General features: G+C 41.5%; 1 protein-coding gene across 1 annotated transcript; it reads left to right on the top strand.

The window, feature by feature from the left end:
* The first annotated feature begins 14,159 nt into the window (after positions 1 to 14,159).
* On the top strand, positions 14,160 to 16,127 carry LOC145126987 (PKS-NRPS hybrid synthetase cheA-like). Its single transcript, XM_079062248.1, has 6 exons — positions 14,160 to 14,192; positions 14,282 to 14,339; positions 14,484 to 14,633; positions 14,948 to 15,328; positions 15,418 to 15,858; positions 15,937 to 16,127. The coding sequence occupies exons 1-6, from the start codon at positions 14,160 to 14,162 to the stop codon at positions 16,125 to 16,127; spliced, it is 1,254 nt and encodes a 417-aa protein (XP_078918374.1).
* Positions 16,128 to 17,024: the final 897 nt, after the last annotated feature.

Raw genomic sequence — 17,024 nt, 5'->3', positions numbered from 1 at the left:
AGGTTGTTCATTGGAAACAGAAACATCAGGTTCAAGCTCAGTTTTGTTATCAGAAACAGAACCTTCAACTCTGTGCTTTGACTGATCTAAGGACTGATCTGCAGGGGAAGTAGAAACGTTAGTACTTTCAACATTAATAATACCTCCTGAAACAAAACCAGATGGCTTGCCATAAACCATGAATGGTTCGTTGGCAATCTCATCTTTAGACAAGGGTTGATACTGATATGTGTGATTATAAGGAGGAGGTACACTATCATATCCTAAACCCTTTTGTTGGTTTCGTTTAAAATCCATGCAATGATCAATCATGTTGGCAACTACCTCGCTTGATCCATCAAATTTTCTAAATTTAAAATTTGCATCTTCAAATTGTCCTTTTAATGTATCAAGCTCGGTAATTAGCGCATCATTTTGTCTTTTAACATAATCATACAGTTCACACTTTTCACTGTATTCTGCCTGAATTCTTCTAAAACCTTTTATTTTAGATTCTAACTGGGCTTTAAGGGGTTTTTGTCCTTTCCTGAGTTGATATCCTTCATATCTTAGGTCCTCAACTTCTCTTTTTAATAAATCAATTTGTTCCCGAAGAAATTTAATCGTAGTTTCACAAGATGGAGTACATGAAACTTTAGTGACCGGAACGTTTGAAGAACTCATTGTTTTTTTTTTTTTTTTTTAAATATGCCCTTTAACTAAAAACTCAAAAGTCAACCTCAAAAGTCAAATTTAAAAAGTCAAACTCAAAAGTCAAACTTGAAAAGTCAAACTTAAAAGTCAAACCGAAAAGCTAAATTTGAAAATTTAAAAGTCAAACGAGAAAGTCAAAGTTTAAAGTCAAAGGTCAAACTTTAAACTCAAAGTCAAAATTTTAAGGAAAAAATCAAAAATAAAAGTCAAAAATTAAAAAATTAAAATTTTTGGGTTGAAAAAGGATTTTAAAAATAAAATTTTTGAATTTTTGGGCTGATTTTGTCAAATTGCGAAACTTGGATGCGAGAATGAGATGTTAAGTTTAAAAATTCAAAGGTGAGACACAAGTGATTGGTTGGCTGAGTTGGTTAAACGCGCTGTGACATTGACGTAGAGGTCCCGGGTTCGATCCCCGGCACCCCAACTTCGCGTCCCTTTTTAAAAATTCGAAGGTGAGACACAAGTGATTGGCTGGCTGAGTTGGTTAAACGCGCTGTGGCAATGACGTAGAGGTCCCGGGTTCGATCCCCGGCACCCCAACTTCGCGTCCCTTTTTATATGAACCTGCTGAACGAACAAGCGATACTGCTGAACGAACCGGAGGTGGCTGCTGAACGAGACGAGGCCGCAGCTTAGCCGAACCGAGCCGCAATCCACCGTCCACCGAGCCGAGGCGCAGACGATCCGAGCCGTAAACCGGCGACCGTAAACCGCCGACTGTAAACTCTGGCGACCGTAAACACGTTTACGGCCGTAAACCCTTCAAAGACCGTAAACACAGCTGCAGATCGCAAAAAAAACGGCGTTTTTCACCATTTTTGCTCTAAAACTCGATCAAAAACTCGTTTTTACGAAAAACGCGAAGAACAAACCCCCCTTAATTTTCAGAGATCTATCCAACAACGCAAGAATCTTTCCAAAATAAGATCAAATCGGCTCCAGATCTGACAAAGATGAGTGATACAATCCAAACTCTGATACAATTGTAAGTCCCCAATCTGTTTGTGTATCACTCAGATCTGTTTCATGGTGCGGAATCCCAATCAAACGGATGATGTCAGATCAAATAGAAGAGAAGGAAAAGAAGAAGATGATGAATCTTGTATGTATTGATATGAATGAAGATCCGGATACAAGATTCACACACACTTACACACACTCTCTTTTCTCTCTCTCTAGAACACCTTCAAATGCACACACTTAAGCTCCTCTATTCTATGTGTTCATCTATGTTCATCCTATGCACTCCTCACCCTATATATATATGGACCTAAGGCCAATCCCAAAATACAAATAATCCAATGTTTGGTCCAAGCTACAATTAATCCTATACTATTTTTGACCCAAATAATAAAAACAATAAATGATTAGAAAAGCAAAGTATAAACCATATTTTTGACCCAACATTATTATTATTATTATTATTATCTAAATGACTAGTTGTTCCCATCCAATATTAGTAAAATGATAAAAGTTTGGGAGACTCCATATATATATATATATATATATATATATATATATATATATATATATATATATAATCCTAAGCTTTGGTTTAAAAGCATCCAAATCAATACACTTCATGTGTAGAAAAGTGTTTGTCAATACTTTCAAGAGGTTGAGACACACCCAATTTGTTTCTCTGGATTTAGAGTTTTTCATGTACATTCTTGTGTCTAATTGTTTTTCTCTATTATTGTTATTTCCAATATCTTTTTATTCCCCTATTTTGGTATTGTTCCCAACTTCCTTTTTATTTTTATTTTTGTGACATCCCTAATTTCACAGCCAGAAAAGAACGATTTATTTATGCTTATTTAAAACCATACTATCCTTTTTCAAGAATAATATTGCGGGTTTGTTCCCAAAAATATGATAAAGCTATTATCAGAGTATTTCTGAAGAAATGTATTTTACTTATATTAAAAACGTTCGGATGTCATCGTCAATACAGTACATAAGAACAAATGGAAATAATAATGGACTTACAAACATTTATTGTTATATTGGCTTATAATCCATAAATCCCTCATCTGATCATTACAATCATGCTCTTGTACCACTACATGTAATAAAAGAAACTAAATGGGTCAGGCTTGGGAGCCTGGTGAGCGCATAGGGATTTCAACCCACAATAATTAAATTCTTTTAATTATATATATCTTCATCAAATAATTCAACCTGATTACCTGTTCCTGTTATCCTCACTTTCTATCCCTAAAGCATCTAATTCAAGGGCCCCATCCTAAGGATTATCTTCAGATTAGACGACAATGCTTAGGGGATTCCTTAGCTCTATTTGTCAATAAGGCAACCATGGGGCGATGGAGTACACATGGTGAACACTTAGTTCAAAAACACCTACAAGTTGCGAGCCTACTAGTGTTCCACAGGACTGTCTATAATAGTCTGTGGTCGCCATCTATACTCCACTAGATGACCATATCATCTTTAACTCAAGGCCTCTCATCTTCTAGTTCATCTTTCATCTCTTATCATCTATATCATCATTTATCTACCCATCTCTACCCATTAAGCTGTCCATTCACGCCCTTGGAAAGGGTTTTGAGTCATAAAATGGGTTTCAAATGGTTGGTTTTGCTCCATGCATCATTTAGAAGGTCTTAATGGATTAACAATTTGAGTTAAGCTCTTAATGGACATGCAAAGTCATAAAGTTGGAAACTTTATGAATCTTGAGGGTATTTTAGCCATGGATCTGATTGGATTAGATATCTTGTTATGTGATTGTATGTTATCGTGTTGTAGTGATCTGTTAGATTGGTATCCTGATATATAGGATGATGCTATGCTTAGTGATCTGTAGATCTGCCTAAGTATCTGTAGATTGTTTATATGTTTATCTATTATATGTGTACATATTTTGTAACGCTCTAAAACTTCCAACCAATTTAAACTTTTCAAAAACAACCCATATTCATTAAGTTATTACAAAAAGGTTTTCAATTCATTTAACATCAGAGTATCCCCCAGAATCATATCACAAAATCATAAAATATGAGGAGCGGTACGATCACGCCTTCGCCTTGCCACGATCTCCTGAAGTACCTGAAACATAACACTACAACTGTAAGCCCGCAAACTTAGTGAGTTACCCCCAAAATACCAACCACACATAACATACTCATAACATATCACAAATAGAACAGCCACGCACATCGGGTCTACTGTGTGACTGGTCCGCCCGCACCGGGCCTTCAGTCCACCTGGTCCACCCTCCAAGTCTAGCCATGTACATCGAGTCTACAGTGTGATTGGTCCGCCCGCACCGGGTCTTCAATCCACCTGGTCCACTCTCTGAGTCTACAGTATGACTGGTCCGCCCGCACCGGGCCTTCAGTCGGCCTGGTCTACTCTCCGAGCCTCGGCACGTCTGGTCCGCCCTCTCAGGGCCTTCAGCATATTCGGACCGCTCGCTGGGCCTTCGGAATATCCGGTCCGCCCTGGGTATGTTGGCCTACAGCACAAAGCAGGACCCGCCTCAACCCAACCCCAGTCCAACAACCATGTGCACATAAACATATAATCATATAACAATCTCTAACCAGACAAGCAGTCTAACAGATCACATAGCATATCAACATCCTAACCAGGATTCCGACCTAACCGGTCACTAGCATAACATTACCCTATATCCCGGGTACCGAGCTTAACCAGGTCTCTAACACATACCATCCTAACTACCAGGATGCAGACATAGCAAAGCAATAACATAACAACAACTACCCGGATTTCCATCCGATAAAGGGCCGGCCTTGGTGCCGTAGACCCTGTCGATATAGTGAGGATAACTCACCTGCAACTGCCGACTGAAAAGATAAGACCAAGCTGCTCCGACCACTGACACGATCTCCACCACTAGCCAACACCAAGACACTGAACTCAAAATAAATGCCAACAATTACCAAAATACCCCTGGAAGTCAACTGGTGAACTCTTGGTCAAAGTCAAAGTCCTCAGTCAAAGTCAACCTTCCTGACTGACTCTACTCGCCGAGTCAACCCGCTGACTCGTCGAGTCCCTATACTCAGAACTCCCAATCCACGACTCAACTCGCCGAGTCGCCCCAAGACTCGCCGAGTCCAACAAACTCTGAGTCCTTTCTCACTCAACTCACCGAGTCGTCCCTCGACTCACCGATTCACAGCTCAACCAAAAAGGTTAGGACTCCATGACCAGACTCGCCGAGTCCAAGGCAACATTCAACATACTCGCCGAGTTGTTCTTCCAACTCGTCGAGTTCCTGCCCATCTTCATCCAACTCGCCGAGTTCACCCATGTGACTCGCTGAGTACCTCTAGTTCTTAATCCATACAGTGGCTTTCCAAACCATGCAGGGGCTCCAAACCATAGATCCACTCCCCTACAACCCATCCATCACGTAAAGTGACAAACTTTACGTGAATCCAAAGAGATCTAAGCATAAAACACTCTTGGGCTAAGGTTTGGGACAAAAGAACTTCACTTACATCTCTTGAACATAGACTTTATGGCTCATTGGGTCATTACAAGCCTAGATCTGAGGTAGCAACCTCAGATCTCACACCAAACTCGAGATGGACCTCATTTATGCCCCAAAAACCCCACAATTGATAGATCTAAATGCACAAAAGCTCAAGAACAGATCTATTACCTCCAATGCAAGCTCCCACTGAAGTAGACCTCGAATCTATACCACTCCCTTGCTGAAATCCCTTAGTCTTCAAGTTCCCTTTTCAAGATTTCCTTTCCCAAAGCTCCAATTTCACTATCAATAGAGTTCCACTCGATTTCTAGGGTTTTCAGGCTCTCAAGGGTGGTAAGGAGGCTGAAGAAGGGATGGTATGTTCTTTATATAGGGCACAACCCCCGGGATTAGGGTTTTCTCCATACAGCACCAACTCGCCGAATCCACCCATGTGACTCGCCGAGTTGGTCACTTAACACGCGACCCGTAACGCGACTCGACTCGCCGAGTCTATCCGTCGACTCGCCGAGTCAACCTTCTTATTTACACTTTTAGCCCTTCAACTACACTTCTGAATTTCCGGGATGTTACAATTATCCCCCACTTAAATTAGGCTTCGTCCTCGAAGCCTACTGCTGCATACACTTCAGAACCAACCCTCGCACTGCGGACTCCGAATTTTCAATCAACTCAGGTTCTTCCAAACACTGCTATCAAACCCCTATAAAGCCCAACTCTTTCTCACAGAGTCACGACAACTGCTTCAAGCCGGCCACCGACTTCTTTCTCTGCTAACAACCCTCCTTAACCAATGATTCCCCGAGGATATATTCACCACCCCAGATCACAACCATCACTTGCCCTTCACAAAGCTAGGCATCACCTTGAACCACCGGGTCCTGACCCGGTACCAAACTGCCATCCCTTTCCTTGACTAGCATGACCTTTATCGAATTCACTTATGGGACTCATCCCGCTTCCATTCCCAAATCCAACTCTTTTCTTTCCGCGCTAACAGGATGACACATCCTTCAGCTCCTGAGCAACTCCCATGAGCTCTCCTCTGCAATCACATACACATGCTGAACCTGCTCTAACATCCTCGGGCTGGAAAACCCGACACACTGACGATACCTCCAAACATCCCCAGGATGAATTACCGCTACATACATAACCTCCTGATCACAACCATACTGAAAATCCAAGGCTCCATCCTTGCCTCCCTTCCGAACTCCTCTGGTTCTATACCACCGGGAAATCATCCGCAACCTCAACAGACACCCAATCCGGATGTGTTTGCATACCAGTGGTATCATCACAGTGCTCAACAACCATAATTGAAATACTCTCAATCATCCATTCTCACTACGGCTTTCACTTCCGTGAACCAACACTCCCTCCCGGAGTTACATATCTTTCCCTTTCATTGTCCAAGGAAATCTACTTGCCAACCTTGCCACTTCAGACAAGTGCCACGGTGCTCACACCCCACTCTACACTATCCCTTGTAGAGTAACCACTACTCCGTGCATCGTACATGCTCTGAATCTGCTCGCAAGGACTCTCGAGTCCATGCACTGCTTTCCACTAACTTGATCAACACTTGGGGCCAGACCATATCAATCATCATTCCCTGGCGACGTATTTCCTCATTTTCCTCATACCGATCCACTAACACATACAGAGTCTTCAGCATGACTGGACCGCCTTCCCAGGCCCTCAGCCCATCTGGACCACTCTCAGAACCTTCAGCATGTCTGGACCGCCCTCCTGGGCCTTCAGCCTGTCTGGACTGTTCCCTGAACCTCCAATCGACTTCATCATCATGATTAAAACTTGGGGCCAGACCATATCGATTACTATTGCCTGGCGACACATTTACTCACTCTCCTCATATCAGTCCACTATCACATACAGAGTCTTCAGCTTGACTGGACCGCCTTCACGGGCCTTCAACCTATCTGGACCACTCTCAGAACCTTCAGCATGTCTGGACCGCCCTCCTGAGCCTTCAGCCTGTCTGGACCGTTTCCCGAGCCTTCGGCCTGACTGGTACGCCCACCGGCCTTCAGTCCATCCGGACCGCTCAAAGACTGTCGCACATCACATTGATCTATTCCTCCCGGGAATCTCTCCCATGTAGTCTGTTCTAGCCCTCTAGGGGTTCCGAACTCTAGCTCCATTCCATCTACTCAGATCCCGGCCTAATCCTAGGCCTCACAACAACCAATCACCTTTTCCGAAAACCTTGGTCTGTACCCCACCCCATTTGTCTGTCACTTACTCATACCAGTCCACACTCTTGGCTGACTGAAACACTGCTGACTCCCACACAGCTAATCAACCCCTAATGCTTGTCGATCCTCCTGAGAATTTTCCAATTCTCCCCACTTAGAGCACTGACTACCAACCACCGGTGCTCAAAACCGGCGTAGCTCAATCGCCCTTACTCTATTCATTCCCTCTTATCCATGAACTAACTCCCTCGTGGGTAAGTAACCTTCCCTGAATAACTTTTCCGCCATCGCACACCCGAACTCCAAGGAAGTTTGACTCTCAACTGAACGCCTATCGCATCGTAGTTGCTATTCCTAGCAACGAGATCATAAACTTTATCTTTCAACCAAGAGTCCTCCTGAACGCTAACTACAACTCCTAACTACTAAGATCCTCAATCATACTACAAACATGCAGAACAATGCAAACAGATTCACCATGCCACACAAATAACAAGATAACAAGATGGAACATACTCGCAGCTGCATCTGGCTCTGCCCTGACCTCCTCTGCTGTAAGCTGGAATGCGCGTCCCTGAGCCCTCGGGGGCTCCGCTCCACCCGTAATCCTCAAAGTGGCCGGTGCTGGAGCCTGCACCGGTCCTGTAGCAAGCTGTGGGCAGTTGGCCCTCATGTGACCAACTTGGTGACACTGGTAGCAAATCCTCATATCCTGAAGCGAGGCTGACTGACGACAATCCCTCGCGTAATGCCCCTCCCTCCCGTACTTGCGGCACGCACCACCGGACCTACAAACTCCGGTGTGACCCTTCCCACACCTCCCACAAGTGTGGCTAAAATGACCTCCCAACCTGGAATCAACGGTCTTGGACCGTTTCGGCGCCGGCTGCGACTGTACCGGGGCCTGCCTCTGCTCTCGCAACTGTAACTCAATCTCCAACTCACGCCGCCGAGCAGCCTCCTGCAACTCCAGCAAGGTCTCGCACCTCTACGTAGACACAAACTGCCTGATATCCCTCTTCAGCATACTCAGATATCGGGACATCTGAGCCTGCTCCGAAGCAAACTCAGGGCAAAACATCGCCCTCTCAGTGAACATCCTGGTGATCTCTGTTACCGTCTCTGAATCCTGCTTCAGCTCCAGGAACTCCTGAGCCAACCTCTCTCTCTCTCAACCTGCGGAACATAACGGGTACTGAACATCTCCCGGAACTGATCCCAAGTCACCGCAGCCCGCTGCGCGTCAGAATAAGATCCCGTGGTCAACCTCCACCAATCCTTCGCTCCGAGCCTCAAAAGGTTCAGAGCACACCTCACCCTCTGATCAGCAGGGCATGAACACGTGAAGAAACATCCTTCCACGTCTAACAACCACCTCATAGCAACGATCGGATCCTGCACTCCATCGAAAGTAGGGGACTTCGTATTATCGAAGCCCCGATACTGAAAGCCTCGACCGGGTCCTCCCCATGCCGCTGCTACAGCCGTTGTAGCTGCCGCGACAGCTGTCTCCGCAAGAGCTGCATAACGCTCATCAAAGTACTTAACCATGGCGGTCTTGATCGACCCAAACATCTTCGGAAACTCGGCCCGGAACATAGCAGCAACCTCATCATGCAGGATCTCACGAATCCTGGCATCCAGCTCGTCCGTACTCATCTGACCGATGACCTCTGGTGGCACTGATCCACCCTGACCGTCCTCTCCTGATCCCGATCTCGAACCGGATCCTGTCCCGATACGTCTCGTAATCGCCATACTGCAATACACCAACGAGACCCTTAGACACATCACATATCCACCCGCGGAACTATCTCATAACCGATACCCTAGAGAGTTGTGACTTCCTTGATATGCGTATGGGTCATGTGCTTTCAGTAGTACGGGCCCATACTACCTTCCACACCTACCCATATTTGTCTCAAGTATCATCACAACACTCTATCCACATATACACACTTCCGCTCAAACCTCACTCCTAGAGGAAAAGCTGCATATCTCATATAAGAAAGACCCTAGGCTAATGGGCATCATAAAATCAGGCAATTCTATCATGCAAATCCCTGAAGATCCCTAGCCTATCACTAGCATGCTGTTCTAACATATCACATAATCAAAAGAACTTGTATGTCATTTTGGGGTTACTTACTGGCTCTGGTTGATCGTACCTCCGCGTCCTCCTTTACTCATTTTGAAAAGCATTTTTAATTTCTCTTTTGAAAACTCTCCTTGATTTGAGACTGGATTCACACGAATGTTTCTCCAATTCACTCAAACCAAGGCTCTGATACAAACTTGTAACGCTCTAAAAATTCCAACCAATTTAAACTTTTCAAAAACAACCCATATTCATTAAGTTATTACAAAAAGGTTTTCAATTCATTTAACATCAGAGTCTCCCCCAGAATCATATCACAAAATCATAAAATATGAGGAGCGGTACGATCACGCCTTCGCCTTGCCACGATCTCCTGAAGTACCTGAAACATAACACTACAACCGTAAGCCCACAACCTTAGTGAGTTACCCCCAAAATACCAACCACACATAACATACTCATAACATATCACAAATAGAACAGCCACGCACATCGGGTCTACTGTGTGACTGGTCCGCCCGCACCGGGCCTTCAGTCCACCTAGTCCACCCTCCAAGTCTAGCCATGTACATCGAGTCTACAGTGTGATTGGTCCGCCCGCACCGGGCCTTCAATCCACCTGGTCCACTCTCTGAGTCTACAGTATGACTGGTCCGCCCGCACCGGGCCTTCAGTCGGCCTGGTCCACTCTCCGAGCCTCGGCACGTCTGGTCCGCCCTCTCGGGGCCTTCAGCCTATCCGGACCGCTCGCTGGGCCTTCGGAATATCCGGTCCGCCCTGGGTATGTTGGCCTACAGCACAAAGCAGGACCCGCCTCAACCCAACCCCAGTCCAACAACCATGTGCACATAAACATATAATCATATAACAATCTCTAACCAGACAAGCAGTCTAACAGATCACATAGCATATCAACATCCTAACCAGGATTCCGACCTAACCGGTCACTAGCATAACATTACCCTTTATCCCGGGTACCGAGCTTAACCAGGTCTCTAACACATACCATCCTAACTACCAGGATACATACATAGCAAAGCAATAACATAACAACAACTACCCGGATTTCCATCCGATAAAGGGTCGGCCTTGGTGCCGTAGACCCTGTCGATATAGTGACGATAACTCACCTGCAACTGCCGACTGAAAAGATAAGACCAAGCTGCTCCGACCACTGACACGATCTCCACCACTAGCCAACACCAAGACACTAAACTCAAAATAAATGCCAACAATTACCAAAATACCCCTGGAAGTCAACTGGTCAACTCTTTGTCAAAGTCAAAGTCCTCAGTCAAAGTCAACCTTCCTGACTGACTCTACTCGCCGAGTCAACCCGCTGACTCGTCGAGTCCCTATACTCAGAACTCCCAATCCACGACTCAACTCGCCGAGTCGCCCCAAGACTCGCCGAGTCCAACAAACTCTGAGTCCTTTCTCACTCAACTCACTGAGTCGTCCCTCGACTCACCGATTCACAGCTCAACCAAAAAGGTTAGGACTCCACGACCAGACTCGCCGAGTCCAAGAACAGACTCGCCGAGTCCAAGGCAACATTCAACATACTCGCCGAGTTGTTCTTCCAACTCGTCGAGTTCCTGCCCATCTTCATCCAACTCGCCGAGTTCACCCATGTGACTCGCCGAGTACCTCTAGTTCTTAATCCATACAGTGGCTTTCCAAACCATGCAGGGGCTCCAAACAATAGATCCACTCCGCTACAACCCATCCATCACGTAAAGTGACAAACTTTACGTGAATCCAAAGAGATCTAAGCATAAAACACTCTTGGGCTAAGGTTTGGGACAAAAGAACTTCACCTACATCTCTTGAACATACACTTTATGGCTGCTTGGGTCATTACAAGCCTAGATCTGAGGTAGCAACCTCAGATCTCACACCAAACTCGAGATGGACCTCATTTATGCCCCAAAAACCCCACAATTGATAGATCTAAATGCACAAAAGCTCAAGAACAGATCTATTACCTCCAATGCAAGCTCCCACTGAAGTAGACCTCGAATCTATACCACTCCCTTGCTGAAATCCCTTAGTCTTCAAGTTCCCTTTTCAAGATTTCCTTTCCCAAAGCTCCAATTTCACTATCAATAGAGTTCCACTCGATTTCTAGGGTTTTCAGGCTCTCAAGGGTGGTAAGGAGGCTGAAGAAGGGATGGTATGTTCTTTATATAGGGCACAACCCCCGGGATTAGGGTTTTCTCCATACAACACCAACTCACCGAGTCCACCCATGTGACTCGCCGAGTTGGTCACTTAACACGCGACCCGTAACGCGACTCGACTCGCCGAGTCTATCCGTCGACTCGCCGAGTCAAACTTCTTATTTACACTTTTAGCCCTTCAACTACACTTCTGAATTTCCGGGATGTTACATATTTGGTTGGTGGCTGAGGCTTTGCTGTTATTGCATAAGCCAACAGGTCGGGGGCATACCAACCCAATGGTTGATTGGGACCGAGGGTACTCTATCTCGAGGATGAAAGGACCCGTTGTATATTGGCATTCCAACCGGATGGTTCATTGGTGCTAGTGTATTCCAACCCGATGGTTGATTGGGCATGAGGTATTCCAACCTAATGGTTTATTTGACCCAACATGATGTTACGGTATACGTTATATGTTTATGTGTTGGTACTTTGGGGGAACTCACTAAGCGTTAGATTACAGTTTTGGGTTATGTTTCAGGTACTTCGGATGACCGCAGGAAGGCGAAGACGTAACCGTACATATCCTCTTGTTTATGGCTTATGATTTTGGGAGACTCTGATGTTTGGAAAAATGTTTAGAAAACTATGATTTGTAAACAATTTATGAATTGGGTTGATTTTAAAAGTTTAAATTTCTTGTGATTTTTTTATGGGTGTTACAATATTAATTAAAAATTGAGACATTCAAAAGTCTAATAGAATTTGAGGGAAGCCTTTCAAAATACAAACATTGAATTATATTTGTTAGAACATAGTATTAGAGATGTTCCACCATTGCTTTCTTTTATAGAGTCATAGGTTTTGAGCTTTTTTTTGCTAAGTGACTAGTTGTTTCCATCCCACATTGGTAAGATAATAAATGTTTGGGGATTTGGGGATACTCAGACTTATAAGGCTTATTATTTTTACACTCCACTCTCTAGACACTCCAGGCTACAAGCTATTTTGACTTTTGACTTTCTTTTTCATTGGAATGTTTGACTAGTTTTTATTGGTTTTTTAACTGTTTCCAACATTTTTGTTCAAGAAAATTATCCACTATTTTCCATATAATTTTTTATTTTCCAAAGAATGAAAACATAAAAAACCATAACTAATTAAATTTACATTGTCTATAAGTAATACAAACTTAATACAGTAAACTTAATACAAAATCAGTAAACTTAATAAAAGCTACCGGAAATCAAAACAAGATCGTCGTAAAATAGTCGTCGGAGTCGTTGTTCGTCGAAAAATGGTAAGTTGTCTCTTTCGAACTTCGTATCTTCATTTGTATCTTCATTTCTATGTTGTTCGTCGGAGTTGTATCTTCATTTATATGTTGTTCGTCGGAGTTATTGTTCGCCGGAGGCTGCCATCCGATGGCGGTGTCGGTGGTAAAATTACCCGGCAACAGTGTGATACCAAAAGAAAAAAACCCAAATCGGGTGTTGTAAGTCTGTGGCCACCAAAAACCCGTCTACGAATCTGGTACAATGAGAATGTGGGTGCATAGCTCCGACGGAGGCGGGTTGGCGGTTGCAGTGCTCCGGCGGAAAAAATTGATTTGAGTTCCCTTGCTTGGCTTGTTGGCGGCAACACAACATAGAGAGAGACAGAAACTTTAGGTGATAACGTGATATAGAAATTGATTTAAGGGAAAGTAGGGTTATATATATATATATATATATATATATATATATATATATATATTTATATATATATATATATATATATATATATATATATATATATATATAGGGGAGTGTTCATGCGAAAATGCAAATAATTTGCGAAAACGTGAAAGCAAGAAAAAACTATAAGATTGTGGCACCTCAACCTTATATTTTGGACAATAATCCATCCAAACTTTAAACTACATGATGATAATCGATTATGCATCAGAAATTGTTTCATATTAGCAAAGCATGATTTTTGACATTTTTATTATAAAAACATGAATTTAAAAGTGGTTAAGGACGTGAAAAAAAAATAGTTGATAAAACCGTCTTTAAATCTATATTATCATAACACAATCCAATGTAAACTTATTATCTTAAATTTATTGCTAATAAATTTAATTTTTATAATACTTGTGTTTGATTTTTATAAGATAAAATCCGTTTTCGCGTTTTCGCAAGATATTTAAGTTTTCGCATGAACCTACTTTTATATATATATATATATATATATATATATATATATATATATATATATATATATATATATATATATATATAACAAATGGGGTTGTTATTGGATTAAGCTTATTTTGGACTAAGATTTTGGGTTTTTAAAATATTCAGAATTTTACTATTGGGCTTGAAAAAATATTATTATCTAATCAGTTTTTTTTAAAAAAAAAATAGGTTATTAATAATATATATTTTTAAATAAAATTTAGGTTATTAATTAATATTTTTATTTTGTTGTTTTATTTTTGCCGGAAAAAAATGGAGAATATTTCGAAATTTTCAACAGACCAAGTATATCTCTAATCTTATTATTTACTTATGTGTAATTAATTGATGTATTTTATTCACTTTTTTAACATGAGTTTTTTTTCAATTGTTAGGTCTTTAGATCTCGTGGGGATTTAATGATGTGGGTGCAAAATGTGGCACGTTCACAAGGTTACGTTATCGTCTAGTAAAAACGATCAAAGACAATAACTAAGGACTTCATTTCTAAAATAGTACTTGGTTGTGATCGTGGTGGTATAGCCAGTAATAAAGATGCGCAAACAAAAAAAATTAATTGTCCATTCAAATTGATAGGAAAGTATTTGAAGGCACACGATGGTTGGAAGTTAAGGGTCATACGTGACGAACACAATCACGAACCATCAATGTACATGGAGGGTCATCCTTTTGCAATGCGTTTGTCGAATAAAGAAGCTCGTTTGCTGCAAGATTTGACAGAGTTGGGTGTGAAACCGCGAAATATTTTGCCAACACTAAAAGCGCAAAATCAAAATAATGTGTCTTCATTGATAACTATATATAATTTTGTCCAGAAGTTAGGGAGATCTCGGCGAGAAGGTAGAACCCCGATGCAGAATGTTATGCACATTTTGCAAACTAAAGGGTACAACTTACAGTATCGTGTAAACACGATTACTAACGAGTTAGAAGATCTATTTTTTATTCATCCAACATCATTAAAGACATGGAAAGCATTTCCATATGTGGTGTTGATGGATGCTACATATAAACAAACAAGTATAATCTTCCTTTTCTAGAAATTGTTGGTGTCACTTCTACAAACAAGACGTTTTCCATAGCCTTTGCATTCATGCATAATGAAAAAACGAGCAACTATATATGGGCATTGACTTGTTTGAAATTGACGATTAACGATTCTTTTTGTCCTCGTGTTATCGTCACTGATAGAGTTTTGGCATTGATGAAAGCATGCGAAGATGTTTTTCCACAAAGTAATCATTTACTTTGTAGGTGGCATATATTCAACGATATAACAAAGCATTGCAGACAACGAATCAAACCACAAAAGACTTGGAATTCTTTTCATCTAAAGTGGACAAAGTTAGTCGAATCTCCAACACTAAATGCATATATGCAAAATTATGCAGACCTTCAAACATTATTGTTTGAACATGAAGGTATTATTCTTATATTTGTTGAAGACTTAATTTGTTTAACAATTATTATTAATTCATTCAAACTAATTTGTTTTTTTTCCACCTTTTAGATGTTTTTGATTATCTTTATACTATTTGGTTGGGGAAGTATGCTGAAAGATTTGTATCGTTGTGGACCAACAAACATGTCAATTTTGGAAATTCAACAACAAACGGAGTCGAGAGCCAACACGCCAAGCTGAAAAAACACCTGGAATCTGCGAAATGTGATTTGGACAAATTCATACGTGTTATTGAAAAAGTTGTACAATCACAAGAAACCGCTATCAAAGAAACTTTCACACGCTGCATAATAACTTATATGCCAAGGTTTAAGGATCGGATATTCGAAGTACTGCAAAAACGTGTTTCAGTGCATGTTATGGATAAAATCTTGGAAGAGCTTCATCGGTCAAAAAGATTTGTACCAACTCCTGAGAATTGTGGATGTCAATTGCGGACATGTTTTGGATTACCATGTGCTCACGAAGTTGTGATGTATGTCGGTACAGGTATGTTTAATCTATTGAATTAAATTGACATTTTTATACTTATAACCACTTTATGATATTTTATCTGTTTGACTATAGGTTCACCTATTCCATTAGATTCGGTTGATGCTTTTTGGAGAAAGCTTGATTTGACGCCTTCTATATCTGTGGAATATGGTGATCTTAATGTTGATCATCGTATGCAAAGGTTTAAAGAAATATACAACTATCAACCAGATCATATCAAATACAATTATTTAAGGAGAATGGAGGAGATAACAGATCCATGAACAAATTTGATCAATGAACCTTCGGTTAAGAAAAATAACTGTAGACGCCCAAAAGTAAAGCGTGTCCAACATCAAAGTCAAGCTCCTCACAGATACAGTTGTTCAGACTTAAATCATGTAACGCCCGTGTTTCTGGGCCAGGCATTAATGATGATGTGATAGTCTAGGTTGACCTTTGTAACCCATTTTGAAATAATAGAAGTGTATTATTTGAGTATTATGTGTTATGTGCTTAATTGTGTGTCTTAATTTAATTAAGAATAATAATAAGCGTCAAAATGAAATATTAGATAAAACCTATATCTATGGATAATGTTGTAGTAGTTGGAACGAGGTTTCCGAATATATAAAGAATGCCGAAATCCGAGTTATAACGAAGAAGTTATGACCTGTCGAAGTTTCGCGACAGAACCGGCACGACGCTGAATGACGTAAAATACGAATTTAAGATAGAGCGATATCTAGCCTTAGTAATCTAAACGAAAGTCGTAGAATACGTTAAACCGAGAGCGTGCATAAAAAGAACGCCCAAATCTGACTGCGTATGAGGAAGTTATGATTTTTTGAAGTTTCGGCTTAGCAGTGTACAGCCCGAAGTTCGAATATGAGATCGAGTGATTCTTAACCGAAACAATCTAAACGAGAGTCGAAGATCTCGTCGATAGTAGTCCAACGATAAAAAGACAGACGAAAACGGAGTTCAGATGAAGGAGTTATGAATTTCGAACGGAGTTTTCCTGTCCCGGCCTACTAAAAATAATATATAAGTAATATATTTATAATATATTAAAAATAAAGTCAAAATTAGCCAACGGAGTCTAAACTAGAGTTGTAGAGCATAATCTCACCTACGCGTCGATATAAAGAACGTCGAAAACGGAGTTCTTATGCGAAAGT

The sequence above is a fragment of the Lactuca virosa genome, chromosome 1 (assembly GCF_052849685.1).
Source record: "Lactuca virosa cultivar CGN04683 chromosome 1, Lactuca_virosa_CGN04683_v6, whole genome shotgun sequence".
Lineage (NCBI taxonomy): Eukaryota > Viridiplantae > Streptophyta > Magnoliopsida > Asterales > Asteraceae > Lactuca > Lactuca virosa.
The sequence above is the reverse complement of the archived record's forward strand: the minus strand, read 5'-3'. Positions and strand labels throughout refer to the sequence as shown.

Bases quoted from the DNA above. Each gene is read 5' to 3' on its own strand.
- LOC145126987 (XM_079062248.1), top strand. From the start codon at position 14,160: ATGGAGAATATTTCGAAATTTTCAACAGACCAA. The intron at 14,193-14,281 runs GTATATCTCTAA...TTCAATTGTTAG, and splicing joins CGAAATTTTCAACAGACCAA to GTCTTTAGATCTCGTGGGGA. The intron at 14,340-14,483 runs GTTACGTTATCG...TCAAATTGATAG, and splicing joins AAATGTGGCACGTTCACAAG to GAAAGTATTTGAAGGCACAC.